The sequence below is a fragment of the Muscardinus avellanarius genome (genome assembly GCF_963383645.1).
Source record: "Muscardinus avellanarius genome assembly, chromosome: 2".
In the NCBI taxonomy this organism is placed as follows: Eukaryota; Metazoa; Chordata; class Mammalia; order Rodentia; family Gliridae; genus Muscardinus; species Muscardinus avellanarius.
Genome location: NC_137787.1, coordinates 202,145,786 through 202,164,156, shown reverse-complemented (window position 1 = coordinate 202,164,156; position 18,371 = coordinate 202,145,786). Strand labels below are relative to the sequence as shown.

Sequence of the window (18,371 nt, the reverse complement as noted above, 5' to 3'; positions counted from 1 at the left end):
CAAATAAATCATGTAAGCTCCTGCCACAAGAGCCTAGAAGAAGACTAGCGTGACCCAAGGCAATCAGTAGAAACAAATAGACCAGAAATCAACTAAATTGAAGATAGAAAGCAAAAGAAGAGCTGGTTCTTTGAAAGATGAACATCAACAAACCTCTAGCTGCCCTGAGGAAGGAGAGAATGTGCAGGTGACCAGAAATGAAGGCAGCCTGTCGCTGCAGACTCTCAAAGAAATCCAGAAGGCCAGCAGGGACACAAGAGACACGGCAGCCCAGCTCAGATGGAGTGTGCCTTGGAGACACTCCCACACCTGGCCTGGTGTGGGGTAGGTGAGCCAGCAACTCGGGGCTATTGAGGAAACTCAGTTCACACTTTGAAAAGTCCCTAAGAGAAGTCTCCAGGTCCAGATGGCGCTCCTGGAGTGTTCCCCCAAATGTTTAGATAAATCCTACCAATTCTATACAATCTCCAGAAAATGGAAGGTCTACGGATGCTTCCAAGTTCACCTTGTGAAGCTGTATTACCTAGATAGCAAAATCAGATAAAGAAAACAGAAAGACAGACAGACTAGTAAGGTGGTGCACATCTGAAATCCCAGCTACTTGGGAGGCTGAGGTGGGAGGATCACAGGATCCAGCCCAGCCTGGACAACTTAGCGAGATCTTGTCTCAATATACAATAAAAAGGGCCAGGGATGCTGGCATGGAGGTGCACACCTGTAATATCTGTACTTGGGAGGCTGAGACAGGAAGATGGCAGGTTGGAGAACAGCCTCAGCAAATAGTAAGACTCTCATCAACCTAGCAAGATCCTGTTTCCAAATAAGAAATAGAATAATAATAATTGGGCTGGGGTACTAGAAAGTAGAATACCTTTGAGTTCAATCCACAGCACTTAAAAAAAAAAAGGCCAGGGATATAGCTCAGTGCTAGAATTCTTGTCTAGAATGTGCAAGGCCCTGGGTTCAATCCTTAGTACTGGAAGGAAAAAAAAAAACAGAGAAAACTATAGACTGATACTTCCTTCTATAAATACGGATGAAAAGTCTGTAACAAAATATTATCAAATGAAATTTAGTAATACATAAAAATAATTATACACCATGACCAAATATGTTTATTTTAGAGATGTAAAGATGATTCAGAATCTGAATATATCAATGTAATTAGCCACATTAACAGATCAAAAATCACGTAATAATTTCAATCAATGCAGAAAAAGCATTTGATAAAATTAAACATCCATTTATGATTTAAAAATCTCTCAGAGAAATAAGACTAGAGGGCAACATTCTCAACTTACACAGAATACCTACAAAAACCCTAGCACTAACACCCAACCCGCAGCGAGAGGCTGAGTACTTCCCCTGAGGCTGGGAGCAGGGCCAGGACGCCGCTCTCACCCTGTATGCAGGTGGTGGGAGCTCTGGCCAGCAAAACAAAGGGAAGGAGGAACAGGTGGCATACTGTCAAAAGGGGGAAATCAGTGTCCCTCCTTGCACATGACAAACATCTTTGTAGAAAATCTCTAGGTCTCTACAGCAAAAATCCTACAAAAAGTGTGTTTGTTAAGGTCACAGAAGACAAGATAAATGTACAAAAGTCAATTGCATTTTTACATATAGCAATTAGTACATAAACATTAAAATAAAATATAATACTATTTATATTTATTAAAAATGAGATACTTAAGCAGGGCATGGGGGCACACATGCTTGTAATCCCAGTACTTAGGAGACTGAGAGGAGGGTCACAGGTTTGAGGACAGCCTCAGCAAGTAGTGAGATACCCACCAACCTTGCAAAACCCTCTTTCAGAATAAAAAAATAACAAAAACATTAAGGCTGGGCACATAGCCTGGAAGTAGAAAGCCCTGGATTCAATCCCCAGTACAAAGCAAAAACCAAAAACCAAAACAAAACAAAAACCCCACTGAATGTAAATCAAGCAAAACATGTGCTGAACTTATATGCTAAAAGCCACACATCACCAATGAGAGAAATCTAAGAATATCAAAACAAATGTGTTTGCTGATTGACTGGAAGACTCAAAGAAAAGGGTTGCTTGTTCCCAAAGTATATATTTAATACAATTCTTAGCAAAATGGTCTCAGCAAAGCTGATTTCTACAGAAAAAGAAAAGATCATTTAAAAATTTTTTTTTTTTTTTGGTGGTACTGGGGTTCCTGGAAGCCCTTCTACCTCCGGGCTACACTCCCAGACCTATTTTTTATACTTTTTTTTATTTGGAAACAGGGTCTCCTAAGCCAGCGCGTGCGGCTGGCTTCGAACCTGCGCGATCCTCCTGTCTCTGCCTCCCAAGCGCGGGGATTACAAGCGTGCGCCACCACGCCCGGCTCATTTTAAAATTTTTAAGGAAAGGCAAAAGAATGTCTAAAACAATCTTGAAAAAGAAAAAAGCAGGAAGACTCTATCTACATGATTTTAGGACTTTCACAGTCTAGAGACTGCGAGAATTGGCAGAGACAGCCAGAGATCAGTGGAAAGGGACAGACAGCGAGAAGGAGCCCTCCACAAACACACCCAGGTACATCTGCACGAGGCGGGCAGAGGCCCGGGCGAGCAAGGGGCACGCAGAGGTGAGTCAACAAGCCACAACTCATCCGTACAGAAGGACCTGCACACACCAAGGATGTTAGCGGAGACCGTGTAGGAGCAAGGCAGAGCGAGACTTTGCGACCTAAGCCACACGAATCGTCCTTAAAAGGAAGAACGGTACGCTGCCCATCGTCAACACGAAAACTCTCGCTTTGTGACGACCTCTGTCAAGATGGAAACACAGCTTCATATTGGGCGTAAATATTTATAAACTGCACAGCTAACAAAAGACCAGTATTGACAATGTATAAATAAAATCCCAAACCCAAACAATCCGGGTGGAAAGTGGGCAACAGAAATACGGGGACTTTTCGCCCAGGATGGTCTGCAGAGGCGCACAGAAGAGGTTCGGTGTTGCCGCCGTAGGGACGCAGAGCACAACCGCAGCGAGGCCGCTGCACAGCTGCCAGCTCGTGCGCCCAGCGGCCACGGCCACACCAAACCCCACAGGGAGTGAGGAAACACACTCGCTCGGCTTGCAGGGAAGCTCACACTCACTGGGCTTGTGGGGAAACTCCCCAGTAATACCAAGAAAACCCCAAAGACCCTGAACATGTGGCTGACTCCTGCTCTGCCCCACTGGTGCACTGGAAGCACTCGCCTCAGCAACGAAGACAGTTCACCCAGCGCAGACCTGGGTGTCTACTGTGCCCTATGCATGGTGGCAAAACCCCCGCCATGCCCTGACATCCTTCAGCAGGTGGAGGCTAAGCTGCATCTGCACTAAGAGATACCAGGGGAATAAAGAGGGCCGAGCGTGAGCCGCACACCTGTAATGCCAGCACTTGGGAGGCTGAGACAGAGGATCCCAGTTTTGAAGGCCAGCCTCAGCAACTTTGCAAGACTCCATTTCAAAATAAAAAATAAAATAGGTTTGGGGTGTAGCTCAGCAGTAGACACCTTGGGTTCAACCCCCAGCACCACAAAAAAAAAAAAAAGGGAAGATACTGTCAATGTGGGCCAATGTGGCAACCTCCAGCATTACGCTGCGTGAAAGAGCTAGTCCCCAAAGCAAAGAGGCTGGGTGACTGCTTCCATAGCAGCCTCCAGACAGCTAGATCGTGGCCACCAGCGGCTGGGGAGGGGAGAGCAGTGCAGGGGCCCGAGGGAGGTACAGCTGTGTGCCCACTGTGTGGCCAGTATCCTGGCCGCCAAATGGAAACTGTAGCTCGTCACCACTGGGGAAGTGGGTGAAGCTGCAAATGACCTGTGATCATCTAAATAAAAAGGCCTCAGCCGCTCTGAAAAGCCTTCTTTCCCTAGAGAAATGAGCTGCAAACTGTCACTTCCCCGGGCAGCGCCCAGCTTCCTGGGTCTGTGTGCAGCAGGCCGGCTGGAGGCCTCTCCTCGTGTCCGCCCGCCGCCGCTCACCTCCCGGAAGCCCTGCTCGAAGTGCCGGAGCTGCAGGCACTGCTCCAGCTTCTGCTGGTGCTTCGCCCAAAACTCGTCAAACGCCGCCTCCGTCTCATTCAGCTGGTCCAGGAGCCTGGGAGGGCGGAGAAACCGGCAGGTGAGCAGAGCCGGCCTCCCAGGGCCTCTGGAGGGCAGCATGGCTCCTCCACAGCGGATAGGTCTCCATGGGACACAGCACGAGGAAAGGCAACCCCTGGGCCAGCGACTCCCTTCCTGCACCCTCCCCTACCTCACCAAGAAGGTTAGACACAACTCTGGGTCAGAGATGGGAGGCTGAGGCCAACATCTACAGCCTCCTCTGAGGCCAACATCTACAGCCTCCTCTCTCCCTCTGGGCATTGCCGCCGGCAAGACCTGCATTGCTCGGCCAGCCCAAGAGCTCGGCCTCACCCCGAGGAGACCTGGACTTGGGAAGCCGAGGAGGGGCTGAAAGGCAGCTGACAGTACCCCTCAAGGGTCCTGCACCCGTCTAGGTGGGTGCCCTCCGCCGAATGCCCCCCCCCAGTGCAGCATGCTTGCTCTGCCTGCAGCCCTGGCCAAGTGGCCTGATGGTCACCTCCCAGTGTGGGAGGAGGGGCCAAGGGCTGCCTGCCTTGCAGCTGGTGGAGGGCGGGGCGGGGCGGGGCGGGGCTGGCACTATCTGCAGAGGAGCTTGGCAGAAGGCTGGAGCCAGGGCAATGCATAAACGCTGCCTTTTACAATGACAGGAAACCTCGTGTCTCAAAACTTGAGGCTGTGACACACAGCTGGGCAGCTTGCCCGTTTCCAGGGCCCGCTCAGGAGGCAGAAGCTGCAGGAATCTAAGGCCCTTGGCCACTTGTGCTGGCCTGAGGAGGGTGCTGGGGTCCACTCAGCTCAGATGACAGCTGGCCATGGTGCTGGTGGCTGCGCTAGTGCTGGGGAGCAGGGTCAGCTGCTGGGCCTGTCGGGATCTCCCCGGGCTGCGGCCTAGTGTGCTCACAGAGGCCACGAGCCTGCACCACTGCCTGGGCTGGAGGCAGATCTGGGGGTCTGGGCCTCACCTCTGCACCGTGGCCTGGTTGTCCAGCTGATCCTGGCTCACGCTGTGCACCGTGCCCTCGGCCAGCGGCTCCCCGAGGCTGTCAAGGATGCTGTGGCCCTCCTTCAGGGCTAGCCGCAGCTCCTCCTACAGATAGAGCACAGCCTTGTACCGCTGCCTGCCTGCTGGCACCCAGAGCAGGTCCAGCAGTGGCTAGACTTCGGGGGCATTGTGCACCACAGGCACACACCCTCTCCCGAGCCACTGCAAGCACACACATTCCACTACAGCTGGGAAGGCAGGTGTGGGGCGCCTGCGCTTCTGTTTGCTGCAAGGGGCAGAGCTAGGGTTACAGGTCAGCAGGGGCATCGGGATCAGGTAGAAACGTAACCTGACACCAGGCTGCCTAGCCCTCCCTCCCCCACTGCCAGCCTCCATGCTCAGGAAAGAAGGGCCTGGCTTTGGGGTGTGAGCTGTCCGCCCGGCAGACATGGCACCATCCTTAGGATGCACGGTGCGTCAGGCCACCCGGCTGCTGCTACTTCAAAACCAGCTACACAAGACCAGCCAGGGTCGCAGTGACACAGAGCTGTCCACCCCAGACCGTGACATGAACCCGGGAGTGCAATGGGCCTTTATACAGGATAGTCAACCATGACTTCAGTACCTGCTGGTGGAGGAATCGAGCAGAAATCCTGCCCGCTACCCTCGCCGGCTACAGAGGCACTGCCGATGCTCAGGGTCGCTGCAGGAAGGGTTGCCGCTATCCCTGGCTTTGCTGGGATCCTAAGTCACTCAAGCCCGCGCTAGACCAAGTAAGGACAGACAGAGGCTGTCCTGCGAAGCTGTGCCATGTTTACGCACCGGCCACGTCGGAAAGGGCTACGTTCCATTCTCATGGGCACCAGGCGGCATCTCTGGAACCTCTTCATGTTCTCAGTCTGGCCCAATGCCCCAGGGCCGGCTCTAGGTCTCATGCGCAGAGTGGGAGCCATGCTCCACGACCTCAGCCCCCGCGGAAGCCCGCGTACCTTTGCCTGGTCCTTCTTCCCGGTGTGTGTGCTGAGCACTGCGCGTGTCGACTGCACGTCATTGGGTAGCTCCGTTTCCGCCAGCTCGGTCCCGAAGGACTGCAGCATCTGAGCCGTCTGCTTCACCATGAGCGCGAAGCTTTCAATGGCCTGGGGAGAGGGGGACCGCGGTCGCAGAGCCTCGCACAGCAATGGCCGGCCGCTCTGAAAGCCGACACCATGCTGTGAGCCAGCCAGCCCCGCGGACGCACGGGTAAAAGTGATACCTCCCCGAGTCTCCCTCGAGAGCTTCCCAGACACGTACCGGGCAGGCCTTATAAATACTGCCATCACCCAGAGTCATCCTGCGCCCGGGAGTCCCTGTCTCCCTCCTCGTGAGGAGAAGTGCTCGTGTTGCAAACTGCAACACAGGGTTTGGCTTTCTGTCTGTCATCTTTTTTGGCCCAGAGAGCGCCACTCCCAAGCTCATTACTCATGCTGTTTCTTTACGATGACTAAGGTCTACTGAGACCATCTTCTCATTCTTGGGGAGGAAAGCTCGGTTCATGTGAACATGTTTTTGGGAAGGACACACCGCAGCGGCTTTACCGTGAGTTGGCGCGCGGCAGCTTACCGTGCGGTGGCACAGCCATCTGGAGTGGCAGTAGTCCAGGGTCCCCCCGAGATCCTCGGTCAGCTGGGACTTGTCAATGTAGCCGTGCAGTTCTGGCACTGAGCTCAGCATTATGACCTGGAGGGCAGAGAGCCCGTCAGGAGAGCCCCGCGAATGACCCGGGCAGCCCTGGTAAATCTCTGCGTGCAGGCGGCTGACTTCAGGCCAGCTGCCTGTTCTCCTGTGCCCCTCCAGCTCTCCAGTGGCCGTGTGAGCACGGCTCTCCCAGGTTAGGGCGAGGAGTCAGTGGTGGCTGTGGAGGTGTGCAAAACCCTGGCACAGGGCCTGGCACATGGCCGGCAATGGCGTTTGGCAGGTAGCTCGTGAGGGGAGCGTGGCCTGCTAACAATGCTCCCATCAAAGAAGATAGCTGTGGTCTCCACGTGGCTGACGGTGCCACGAGGTCATTACGGTGCTCGAGAGGATCGGTCAGCACCACAAAGTCAGCTGCCATGTTGCCAGACGGATGGCCCCAAGGGCCTCCCTGCGCAGGAGACAGGGTCAGGGTGCCAAGGGGGTTGTCTTCACTCCTCTGTTTCTCTTGCCTTTCTTGAAGTCATTCTGTCATTAAGCTGTGTGCGTGTGTGTGTGTGTGTGTGTGTGTGTGTGTGTGTGGTACTAGGGACTAAACCCGGAGCATTCTACTTCTGAGCCATGCCCTCACCGCTATTTTATTTTACTTTATTTTATTTTGAAACAGGGGTTCACGAAGTTGCTGAGTGCCTCACTACTTAGTGAGGCTGTTCTCAAACCCATGAGCCTCCTGTCTCAGCCTCCCAATTACTGGTGGGCGCCATCACACCGGGCTATGAATTTTAAATTAAAGTAAGAACTTCTGTAAACTGGCAGACAGATACTACAAAACAGGTCTTCAGGGGCCTGGCTGAAGTTATTGGATGCCACTCTGTGTATTATTAAACACGGTGCTGCAAGGGTTCTCAGCTGCGGGTGACTTTGCCCTGAGCACATCTGGTAATGCCCGGGACCAGTCTGGCATCTGGCGGGTGGGGACAGGATGCTGCTGAAAGCCCACTATGCACAGGATGCGCCCTGCAAAGTATCCCCTGAGCAGCACTGAGAAGGGCCGGTGTCGGGGACCCTGACTACAGCAGGTCCCCCTTTAAAAACATGTTCAAATCTGAGTTTTGCCTAGAAACGAGTTTCCCAGAGGGATCACGCCACTCTCTCTGTTCTAATAAAATTATTCACTTGCTGCCAGATAACCCTGGTTCCTGGCCAGTGGGGCGAAGACAGACTGGGCAGTCCAAGGATGCTGTCACCTCCTGCTAGATTTCTGTTTCTCAGTAATGTCCTATCTGTGCTTGGAGTTTTCAACCATGAGAGAAAAGACAGAGGGACAGCCGGGCGTGGTGGGCACGCTTGTAATCCCAGCATTCGGGAGGCTGAGACAGGAGGATCGCAGTTCAAGGTCAGCCTCAGCTACTTAGTGAGCCCCTCTGGAACTCAGTGAAACCCTGTTTCAAAATAAAGAATAAAAAATAGGGGTGGGGCTATAGCTTGGAGGTATAGAATGCTCCTGGGTTCCAACCCCAGTACTGCAAAATAAATAATAAATAAATAAATAAATAAATAAATAAATAAAAAGGCACGGGGACTTCAGATTTCTTCTCCCCACCCTGCCCCAGCACCAACACCAAAGCATTTTTCTTTTATTTTTTGGTGGTACTGGGGTTCCTGGAAGCCCTTCTACCTCCGGGCTACACTCCCAGACCTATTTTTACATTTTTATTTGGAAACAGGGTCTCCTAAGCCAGCGCGTGCGGCTGGCTTCGAACCTGCGCGATCCTCCTGTCTCTGCCTCCCAAGCACGGGATTACAAGCGTGCGCCACCATGCCCGGCAACACTAAAGCATTTTTTACCACCAGATAGCCCTTCTGTTATTCAGAAGAATTATCTAACACAGGTCCGTGGTTTGCAGATGCCACGGATGGTCTCCGTACACTGCTTTGGACAACCCGCTCACACAACGCCAAAGTGAAAGTTTGAGAAGAGGCCCGTCTGTCCTGCCTCCCGCGAGAGGCTGTAGGTAGGGCCTGTGGGAATGCGGTTCTCTTCCCGGGATGGAGAGGAGCCTGGGCACACTGAGGCAGACACACCCCGCACCTGGCTCTCGAGTCAGGACATGAGACTCCAGCTGGGTAAGGGTGACTGCCAGCATGGTTCTACCCGTGGCTCCAGGAATGTCCCTGTCCCGTGCAGGCACACCGTGCCAGGTATTGGTTCCCAGGTGACCCCCAGGGAGGACGACCGTGGGGGCAGGACGGACGGGCAGGTGGCCCGGGCCCCCATCCTTGGCACTATGCTCAGCGAAGGCTCCTGTTGTCTGGAGCAGAGGCCAGACATGCTTGAGGGTGCTGAGGTTGCTGCAGAAACTTCACATGGGGCAGGGAGGAGGCCTGAGCTGCAGGCCAGAACCCCGGGGTGGTGACCCAAGGCCTGGCATCTTCGATTTCTAAGACCAATTTGTGTGGCTTCATCGGGGAGTTCTGTGGGGTATGCTGCTGGACCCCGAGTCCCTGTTCTCTTTGTGAGAAGGAGGTAGACTCCTGCCTGGCAGACCCGAGACCAGGCTTCCCAGGAAACAGCCTTTCTGACTGCATGGGTCTGCAGGGACTTCACAGAGTTGAAAGGACAGCTAGGCAGTGCCAGGAGTCCTTTCTCAGTGGGTAGTGTGAGGGGGTGTCAGATGCCGGCTGCTGTCACAGAGACCTGGCAGGGACTGCCCTGCTGGGCCATTCCCGACATGGGTCCAGCCTCCCCCAGCTGGGGACATGCACATGGTCTCCCCTACCCCCTTTTCCCTGGGGTTTCTGCAGACGAAGGCTGCACTCCTGGCCTACGGGCCAGGGGTAGTGACGTCCTATTACTAGCGTCTCTCTGATAGAGCCGGGCTTCCTGCCTCACTGCTTGGGGCCGGGGAGGGACTCTGCTCCCACAGCCTAAGGAGGCGGGGCTTCCGGCTGAGTCCCGCAGGGTTTTACTGATAGCTGCAGCTCTGCATCAGCTCCTTGGACCTGAAGCTGGTGGTCACGGTGGGCCCTGCGCGCAGCCGAGCTCAGCCCCGCCGAGGCCGAGGGTACTCACCGGCACCTTCATCTTGAAGTCATCTCTGTTGAACTTGAAGGCGATGTCAGAGAGAGTCCTCTGGAAGAACCCCGTGGGGCGGAGCACGAGGACTAGCTGCAGGTTTGCGGGGAACGAGGCCTGTGAGAAAGGAGGAGGGCCTGTGGCTCAGCAGTCAGGGCTGTTAGGCTGTTCCGGGTTGGATCCCACCACCATGCACGTGTGGAAGCGTCAACCAGTCCCCAGAACAGGACCTGTACAGAACGGCTTCACGGGGCGCCGAGCGAGGCACGCCCGTGAGGGCGGCCTGACCATGTGGCTGTGGCCCGCGTGGGCAGGGGATTTGGACACGTGTGGCGTGGTGGCAGCAAAGGCAGAGAGGTGCTGCTGAGAGACGTAAGGCCCACCTCTGCCACACCTCATCTCAGGCTCCGCCCCCAGGGTTGTGGGGAACGGATTTCTCTGGTGTAAGCCACCCAAGCCACGGCGCTTTGTCACGGAAGTCCCAGGAGGCCAGTATACGTGCAAAAAAAACCCTACATCAACACATGCATGTATTACCTAGAGCTAAATTAAAACCAGCTAGTACCCACGCGATCACACCTGCCCTCAACAGGCTCACGGACGTGTCTGGCCACTGCTCTGCCTTACAAGGTGTGTGACCCTGGGTAAGTCAGTGTTTCCACTGTGCCTCAGTTTCTCCACTGCGGCATGGAGATAAAGTGGTGCCTGCCTTCCTGGACACTGGCTTCTGTCACTGGGCAGCGGATTGCCCACCCAGGGTGGTGGAGACTCGCCCTGGGAGAAGACACTTGCCCTTCACGTCCCCAGTTTCTGTGCTTCCACTTGGGGGTCCTGACATCACTGGCTACTTCACACGCTGGGGATGGGCGCCCTAGCAGGGGCCTGCTATGTGCTGTGAATGAGTATGGAGAGCGCCTCCTGGTGGACAGCATGTGTCCTGCAGTCCATCCTGAGGAGACCTGCGTGTCCCCGGGTGGGCCTGACACCACCCACTACCTCCACGTCCTGCCCACCTTCTGTGGCTGCAGCAACAGCTCAGCAAGAATGTGCGGCTGAGCTCAATCACAAGGAGGCGCTGCAGAAGCTACCTGTGGCCAGCCACCTCGTCCCGAGACCTGGAAACTAGGCAGTGACTTTGTCCTGACACCTGGGCCCCAGACAAACATCTCGGCCGCTAATCCTTTGGGTCCAGAATACCACCCTCAACATCCAGATGCCTGAGGCCGGATTCTAGGTCACTTAGCAACAGGAGAACTTCCAAACCTGTCCCACTACTTGTGAAATTGGCCACCACTATTTAAGGAAACCACCCTGGTGACAGCCTCCCTGGAGCGATGGTGAGTCACGCTTTTCTAAATTTCACCAAGTCTTACCACCCTGGATTCACACTTCCTGAAGCCTGGTCCTTGAAGGGCAGGCCAAATGTTCCGGAAGGAGCCGGCACCCGTCTCCAGGAGAGTTTTTGTAGTGCTCTGAGCAGGTGGCAGGAAGGCCCTGACCAACCCGTCCACCAACCAACCCGCCCTGGGAGGAGGGCAGCACTCCGTGCACCGTCCGGAGGCCACGGCTCCCTCCCCTCCCTTGTCTCTGCTCTAGAATTGAATTTCCACATGAAATAGAATAAAGGTAAGATCCCGGGTAAGCAAGGAGCTTTCAAGGATGTACACAGGCAAGTATTGTGAACATAAAAGAGAGAGAGAGCGCGCACGCACGCAGAAGGCCTCTGAGCTGGAACCAACCATTTGTCTATATGTGGGGGATGTCTAAATTAAAAATTTACTAAAGATAGAAGTAAAGCCGGGCGTGGTGGAGCACTCTTGTAATCCTAGCATTTGGGAGGCTGAGACCGGAGGATCTTGGTTCGCGGACAGCCTCAGCTACTTAGTGAGGCCCTCTGCAACTTAGTGAGACCTGGTTTCAAAATAAAGAATAAAAAAATAGGACAGGAAGTGTAGCTCGGAGGTCGAATCCCCTTGGGTTCCACCCCCAGACCCGCAAAAAAAAAAAAAAAAAAAAAAAGACAGAAGTAAGCCGGGTGTGATGGCACACACCTGGAATCCCATCCCCCCCCTGCAAAACAATAAACCAAAAACTCAAATGAAAAGCCTTTCCCAAGTTCAAATACCTTTCTCAAGGCTCAAAGCCACATTTACCCAGCCTGACGTAGTATATTTAATTTCAAATAGAGCAGTGGAAACCTGACCAATTATATTTGTCTGATAGTAACCAACAAATATACTAAAGCTTAAGCAAAAAATGCGCTTCTGAAAGTCTGTGCCTCAGCGTTAACAGACAGAAAGAGCTCTGAGTCTGGTGCTTGCGGGGCAGGGGCCACCCGCCCTGCACTGCCCACCGCAGGCCTGTGGAGCTCTGGAGGGAGGGTAAGGACGCCAGCCACACACACAAGGCCAAGTTAACAGGATCTCCAGGAGTCCACTGGGGACACCCCAGAGGAGTGGGAGGATCTCCACCCACACAGATGCCTGGGAACGCCCCGTGAACCTGACGTTAGCTCTCTTGGGAAAACAAACGTACTCACGATCCCATTCACACAGGATGACATTTTATTTTATTTTTTTGTGGTACTGGGGACAGAATCCAGGGGCATTCTACCTCTGAGCTACACCTCCAGTCCTATTTTTTATTCTTTATTTTGAAACAAGGTCTCGCTGAACTGCAAAGGGCTTCACTAAGTAACTGTGGCTGGCTGCGAACCCAGATCCTCCTGTCTCAGCCTCCCAAATGCTGGGATTACAAGTGTGCCCACCACGCCCAGCCAGGATGATGTTTTAATTTTTTTATTTTTGGTACTGGAGATTGAGCCCAGGGACATTCTACCTTCAAGCTACACTCCTAGCCCTTTTTATTTTACTTATTTTATTTTATTTTTTGGTGGTACTGGGGTTCCTGGAAGCCCTTCTACCTCTGGGCTACACTCCTAGACCTATTTTATATTTTTATTTGGAAACAGGGTCTCTTAAGCCAGTGAGGCTGGCTTCGAACCTGTGCAATCCTCCTGTCTCCGCCTCCCAAGTGCAGGGATTACAAGCGTGAGCCAACACGCTCGGCCCCCTAGCCCTTTTTAGTTTTTATTTTGAAATAGGGTCTTACTAAGTTGCTGAGGCTGGCCTTGAACTTGTCATCTTCCGGTCCCATCCTCCCAAGTGTTGGAATTACAGGCGTGCGGCACATCTGGCTTCCCAGATGCTGTTTTGGCTGGGAGTGCTGAGAAATGGGACAGTTGGCTCACTACCAGGCCCTCTGCAACTTAGTAAGACCCTGTTTCAAAATAAAGAATAAAATAGGGCTGGGGTGTAGCTTGGAGGTAAAATGCCCCTGGGTTCCATCTCCAGTGCCCCCCCCCACACACATGCACACCCCTGAGTGTGTTAGTGGCCACACAGGAACACATCTTTGGAGATACGCACCTGTATGTCTGAAATGACTCTTGGACAGATCCAATGGTGTGTGTGTTTGTGCTGAGTGTCTTTGTGGGGTGTGCACAGGGTCTGGGCGTGTGTATGTCTCTGTGTACAATGTGTCCGTGTGCTGTGGTGCTGTGTGTCTCTGTGGATGTCTGTCTCTGTGTGCCTATGCACATGTGTACACTCACGTGCACACACGCACGCACACACACACGGACAGTGTTGACCAGAATGGGAAGACGCACTGTCCCCTCCACTGCCCTCCTAAGTTCCCTGTGGGTTGGGCATTTTGGGGATCAAAAGCTGGGAGGTAAAAGGTGCGTCTGGAGCTGTGGGCTGTCCCTCCGCCTGTCTACCAGAGGCACATCCCTTCCAGATTCATCTTTGCCAAACACTGCGAGTCACCCAGACACACCTCTTACCACACGCACGGGGAGCTCTAAGTTGCAAAAGCGAAATCAGCCAACAACCAGTCTCCATGCACGGAGCTGCTGAAGGCGCAGTGCGGGAGCCCTGCTGGCCTCTCCCACGGGGCGCCGGGAGCGGCAGCGTGCAGCCGTGGGGTGACCAGTCACCGCGATGGGCGCACCGAGCGCCTCAGATACTCATTGCCCTTTTCAACTTTTAGTCCTGGGGATTGAACCCAGGGCTGTCTACCTCTGAGCTACCCCTCCAGCCATTTTAGTCCTGGGGATTGAACCCAGGGCTGTCTACCTCTGAGCTACCCCTCCAGCCATTTTAGTCCTGGGGATTGAACCCGGCGCTGTCTACCTCTGAGCTACCCCTCCAGCCATTTTAGTCCTGGGGATTGAACCCAGGGCTGTCTACCTCTGAGCTACCCCTCCAGCCATTTTAGTCCTGGGGATTGAACCCAGGGCTGTCTACCTCTGAGCTACCCCTCCAGCCATTTTAACTTTTTCTGTTTGGAAACAGGGTCTTGCTAGGTTGCTGACGTTGTCTTAAGCCTCTAATCCTCCTGTGTGAACTTTCCACATACTGGGATTACAGGCGTGTGCCACCATGCCAGGCTCCACTTATCCGTGTGTCTGTGTGTGCGCGTGTGTGTGTGTGTTGACAACATTTGAGACTACTCTTATAGCAATTTTTGAAATACAGTGCCCAGGAGCTGCAGAGGAGAGGCAGAGTGGCTAGGCCACAGCTACCAGACTCTCAGGGCGCACGGTCCAGAGGATTAAGCGGGAAAGGGCAGGGAGACCTCCCTCCCACTTAGTACCAGTAAGACTGCGATATAAGCACCGTACAAATATGTACGAGAGGAATACTTTGGAAGAAGGACAATCATTCCAACCAGTCCCCTCCATGCTACACAAGCCTCCCTGCCTGCCTTTCCTTCTGGAATATCATGCAAGGAGTAGCGCTGCCCCCGGCTCGTGGAGGCACAGCTGCCACAGGAAGCCATAGGGAGGGCTAGGCACCTGGCCCCCAGCCTTCCCCCTGTCTGCAGGTTCCTTGGGCCTCTGCAGGCCAGGTAGACGCTACACAGGTGAGTTGAAAAGCATCTCACAGTAGCAGCAGGCGCCTAGGAAATGCCCTCCACCGCAGCGCTCGGCCTGGGCTGGCTCTCAGCTCCCCGCTGCCCGCTCCGGCCCCCTGCCCTTCCCACATGCCTCTGCTCCTCACGAGGGTGTGCGACGGCATGACCCCTCTCTCCTGGTAGCCTGTGCCACTGACTGGCCACCCTCCTAGCCTAGGCTCTGCCCGATCCCGGGGTGCACTGATCAGCCACCCGCGCAGGCCCGCACCCACCGTTTGTGTTCCCAGGGGAAGCTCACCCCTACCTGGATAACGCCTGCTTTGCGGAAGGGCTCTCAGCCAGCACCACCTCTGCCCAAAGCCCCTGGCCCGCCGTGCTGGCCCATCCCCACTCCGCCTCTCGCTCTCCCACCCTGTGTCCACTCCTCCTTGGAGCCCAGCGGCCAGTGCAGGGCAGGTGCCTGCACAGTGCTCGGGGGAGCAGCGTCCGGCCTGGTCCTGTCCCTCAACATCTGGCCTGGTCCTTTCCTTACCAGGCTCTAGAGCAAAACGGTGTGGCCCAAGCAGCCAAAAACCTTTAAATTTGCTGGGCGTGGTGGCGCATGCTTGTAATCCCTGCGCTTGGGAGGCGGAGACAGGAGGATCGCGCAGGTTCAAAGCCAGCCACGCTGGCTTACGAGACCCTGTTTCCAAATAAAAAAGTATAAGAAATAGGTCTGGGAGTGGAACCCGAGGCAGAAGGGTTTCCAGGAACCCCAGTACCACCAAACAAAACCTTTAAATTCAATTCTCCTGAGCCGAGCACCCTAGGAAGCAGTTTTGGTTTGAATCAGGCTAGCTCTAATCATAAATATGTACTCTCTTTTACAAAACCCAAATATGTGTGCGTGCATGGGGACACACATGCGTGCGCACACACACGCACAGCATAGCAGGGGAGGGGTCCTTTTTGAAGAGCACCTTGTAAGAGTGCCCTTGGGCGTTTTGTAAAAGACTCACTCATGCATGGATAAGGCAAACCCTGAGCCGGCAGCCTGACCACGACCCGAGAGGCCTGAGTCCTCAGCCAGGCCTGGCCATCGCGCTTTCATCCCCAGCGGAGACCAGGGGCCTGTGACAGGTGGACACCCGCATGGCCGGGCACTCACTCTCTGACACGTGGCCAGGACCCTCGAGGCTGCGTTCTCCTTGGAAACACAGGCAAGCTAACTTTAGGAACGCTGGATTCTGACGTCCAGAGTCTTATTTTTCTATTCCAAGGCATCCAAAAAAGAAAAAAGAACACCCAAATCAGGGAGCCTCGGCTCCGGGTGCAGCGGCACACATAGGCCAAGAATAGCCTGCGATCTCAGAGCGTTACGTAAGTGCGGATCTCGCTGGGCCGCCAGCGCCTCAGGAGATAAGAGCAGCCCTTGGCCGGCTCGGCCCGTGCCTGCAGCGTCCGGGCCCGGAGCTGGGCTCTGGTGGAGCATGCGCTGGAGCAAGGCTGTGCAGAACGCTCTAGGCTGCTCCAGCCGGGGCGCGTGCCGAGTGGGCCTTCCCACGGCCGCTCAGGGGAAAGCACAGGCCGGAGGAGCCCATCTAGACTCAGTCCTGCACCAGGGTCGGCAGGGCGGCCTCTGCAAACGCTGCGCCAAGATCCGGGGCCCCTCCCAAGCGAGCTCCCCTCTTCGACAAAGCAGGAGGCCCTCCTACCTCAGGCCACACCTGCCCTCTCAGCTGGCAAGGGTGGCCCTCTGAGTCCTGATGGGGCTGGCCCAGCTCCTGGCAAAGCTTCCCTCCCCACCCCCGGCCCCCCCTCCCCAGCGACGCCCATAGAGTTCCAAACGTATTGACCTACCACTCCCTTTACAGAAAAAATCACTTCCTACCCCCACCACCTCCTTATTTTTATTCACTAGCCCCCAGTTGCACCTAAGGTCGCTGTCACCCCTTGGACCCTTCCAGGCAGTATCACTGACCTTAGGACTCTATGGTCTAATACCTTCACTGTGGGAGGGTCCCAGGATCCAGGTCTCCTTGTGGCTGTCCGCATCCACCCCACATCTCTCCCTTGCTGCTCACTCTTCTTCTGCACCAAACTCACAGACAGCACCGTGCGTATCCAGAGACAGCCTCGCCTGGGACCCCAGCCCCATGGGGCAGGCTGGGGAGGGGAGACATAGGCAGCACAGCAGAGGCCTGACTTGCGGCTCCTACACCATGCAATGGCTGGGGGCCTCCGCTGCCATGCCGCCCTCGATGCTCTGCGCCCCTCAGTTACTGCCCCTCAACTCCACGGCACAGGCCAGCGTGGGAGGGGCTCAGAACACCTGCTGGGTGACGGATGGCCTCTGCACTGCCCTGGCCAGTCCATGATTACAATAGGAAGGCACTGGACTTCAAAGACAATTCTTGACAATTTCACTGCAAAAAATACTAACTTCTGTTTCCAATCCAATGCTGGTGAATGCTGAGAATTATAGGGAACTGTGCTGTGAGAGCCAGTGCAAAAATAAAAATGCAAATGTGAACTTCTCGGCTAATATATATGTATATATGTATGTGTGAGTGTATATATATATATATACACACACACATACATGCTCACTTTCCCTCTGCACCAAACTCACAAACAGCCTATGTGTGTCCAGACACAGTCTCGGCAGGGACCCCATACACACATATATATATGATTTTTTTTTGTGCGTGTGGTACTGGAGATTGAACCCAGGGGCTTTCTACCTCTGAGCTACACTCCTAGCCCTATTTTTTATTCTTTATTTTGGCACAGGGTCTCTCTAAGTTGCGGAGGGCCTCACTAAGTAGCTGAGGCTGGCCATGAACCTGTGGTCCTATCTCAGCCTCCCAAGTGCTGGGATTACAAGCATGGGCCCCCACATCTAGTTCAGTTATGATTTTCACAAAACAAATATTTAAAGACGAGCCCGGTTGCTTCAGAAGCCCGTCGGTCATAAACCCGAGGATGAAACTGCTCACACGGAGACAAGACCTGCAGCAGCAGGTTTGCTTGAGGGCGCTGCTTTCCTGCAGGCCGATCTCATGGGGTCGCTTCCCTTCTTTGTTTTTCTTTTTCTTTGTTTAAAAAAAGAAACAACCTTGTATTTGGAAAGATGAGGGGAGCTGAGGGTATCAGCAGGCTGGGAGGGCTGGAGCAGGGCTGAGCTGTCTGCTGGCGGCAGCAAGTGTCAAGCCTCCAGCCTGCAGCTGTGCCTCTGCAGCAGGGAAGCAAGGAGTGAAGGAGGCGGGCTCTGAACCCCAGCTGGCGGGTGGTGGGGGAGCGACTGCGGAAGATGAGACCCAGGGGCTTCCTGCCAGCGCCAGCCTCCTCTCCATGCCTGGAGACTCCTCTGTGGAGGCCGCCCACAGAGCCTCGAGCTCTCTAAGTTGGTGAAGGCAGCCCCGGGAAGCAGGGAGGGAAGGCTGAGGAAGGCTCTGGCACCTGGTTTTCAAGCTAAAGAACCCTGACTTGGAAAGGAGGGAGTCCTTTAGAAAAAGTCTGGAGAAAAAGCCGCTCAATAGAACTTCCAGCTTCTGGCCTAAAGGCCCCATACAATACCTGACGTTCTGCCTAAAGGCCCTATACAATACCTGACATTCTGCCTCTTTAGAACTTTTGTGCTCTATTTAA

General features: G+C 54.3%; 1 protein-coding gene across 7 annotated transcripts in view; it reads right to left on the bottom strand.

Moving 5' to 3' along the window:
- The window catches only part of MCF2L (MCF.2 cell line derived transforming sequence like), a gene marked incomplete at both ends in the record, with an annotated part of 105,497 nt that overhangs the window by 24,721 nt on the left and 62,405 nt on the right, over nt 1–18,371 (bottom strand). For all 7 annotated transcript variants that reach the window (XM_080690060.1, XM_080690061.1, XM_080690063.1 and 4 more), the window contains 5 exons: nt 3,988–4,102; nt 5,052–5,176; nt 6,061–6,210; nt 6,674–6,790; nt 9,819–9,938. In XM_080690060.1, coding sequence (XP_080546186.1) covers nt 3,988–4,102; nt 5,052–5,176; nt 6,061–6,210; nt 6,674–6,790; nt 9,819–9,938 — 627 coding nt within the window. The remainder of the gene's footprint in view (nt 1–3,987; nt 4,103–5,051; nt 5,177–6,060; nt 6,211–6,673; nt 6,791–9,818; nt 9,939–18,371) is intronic.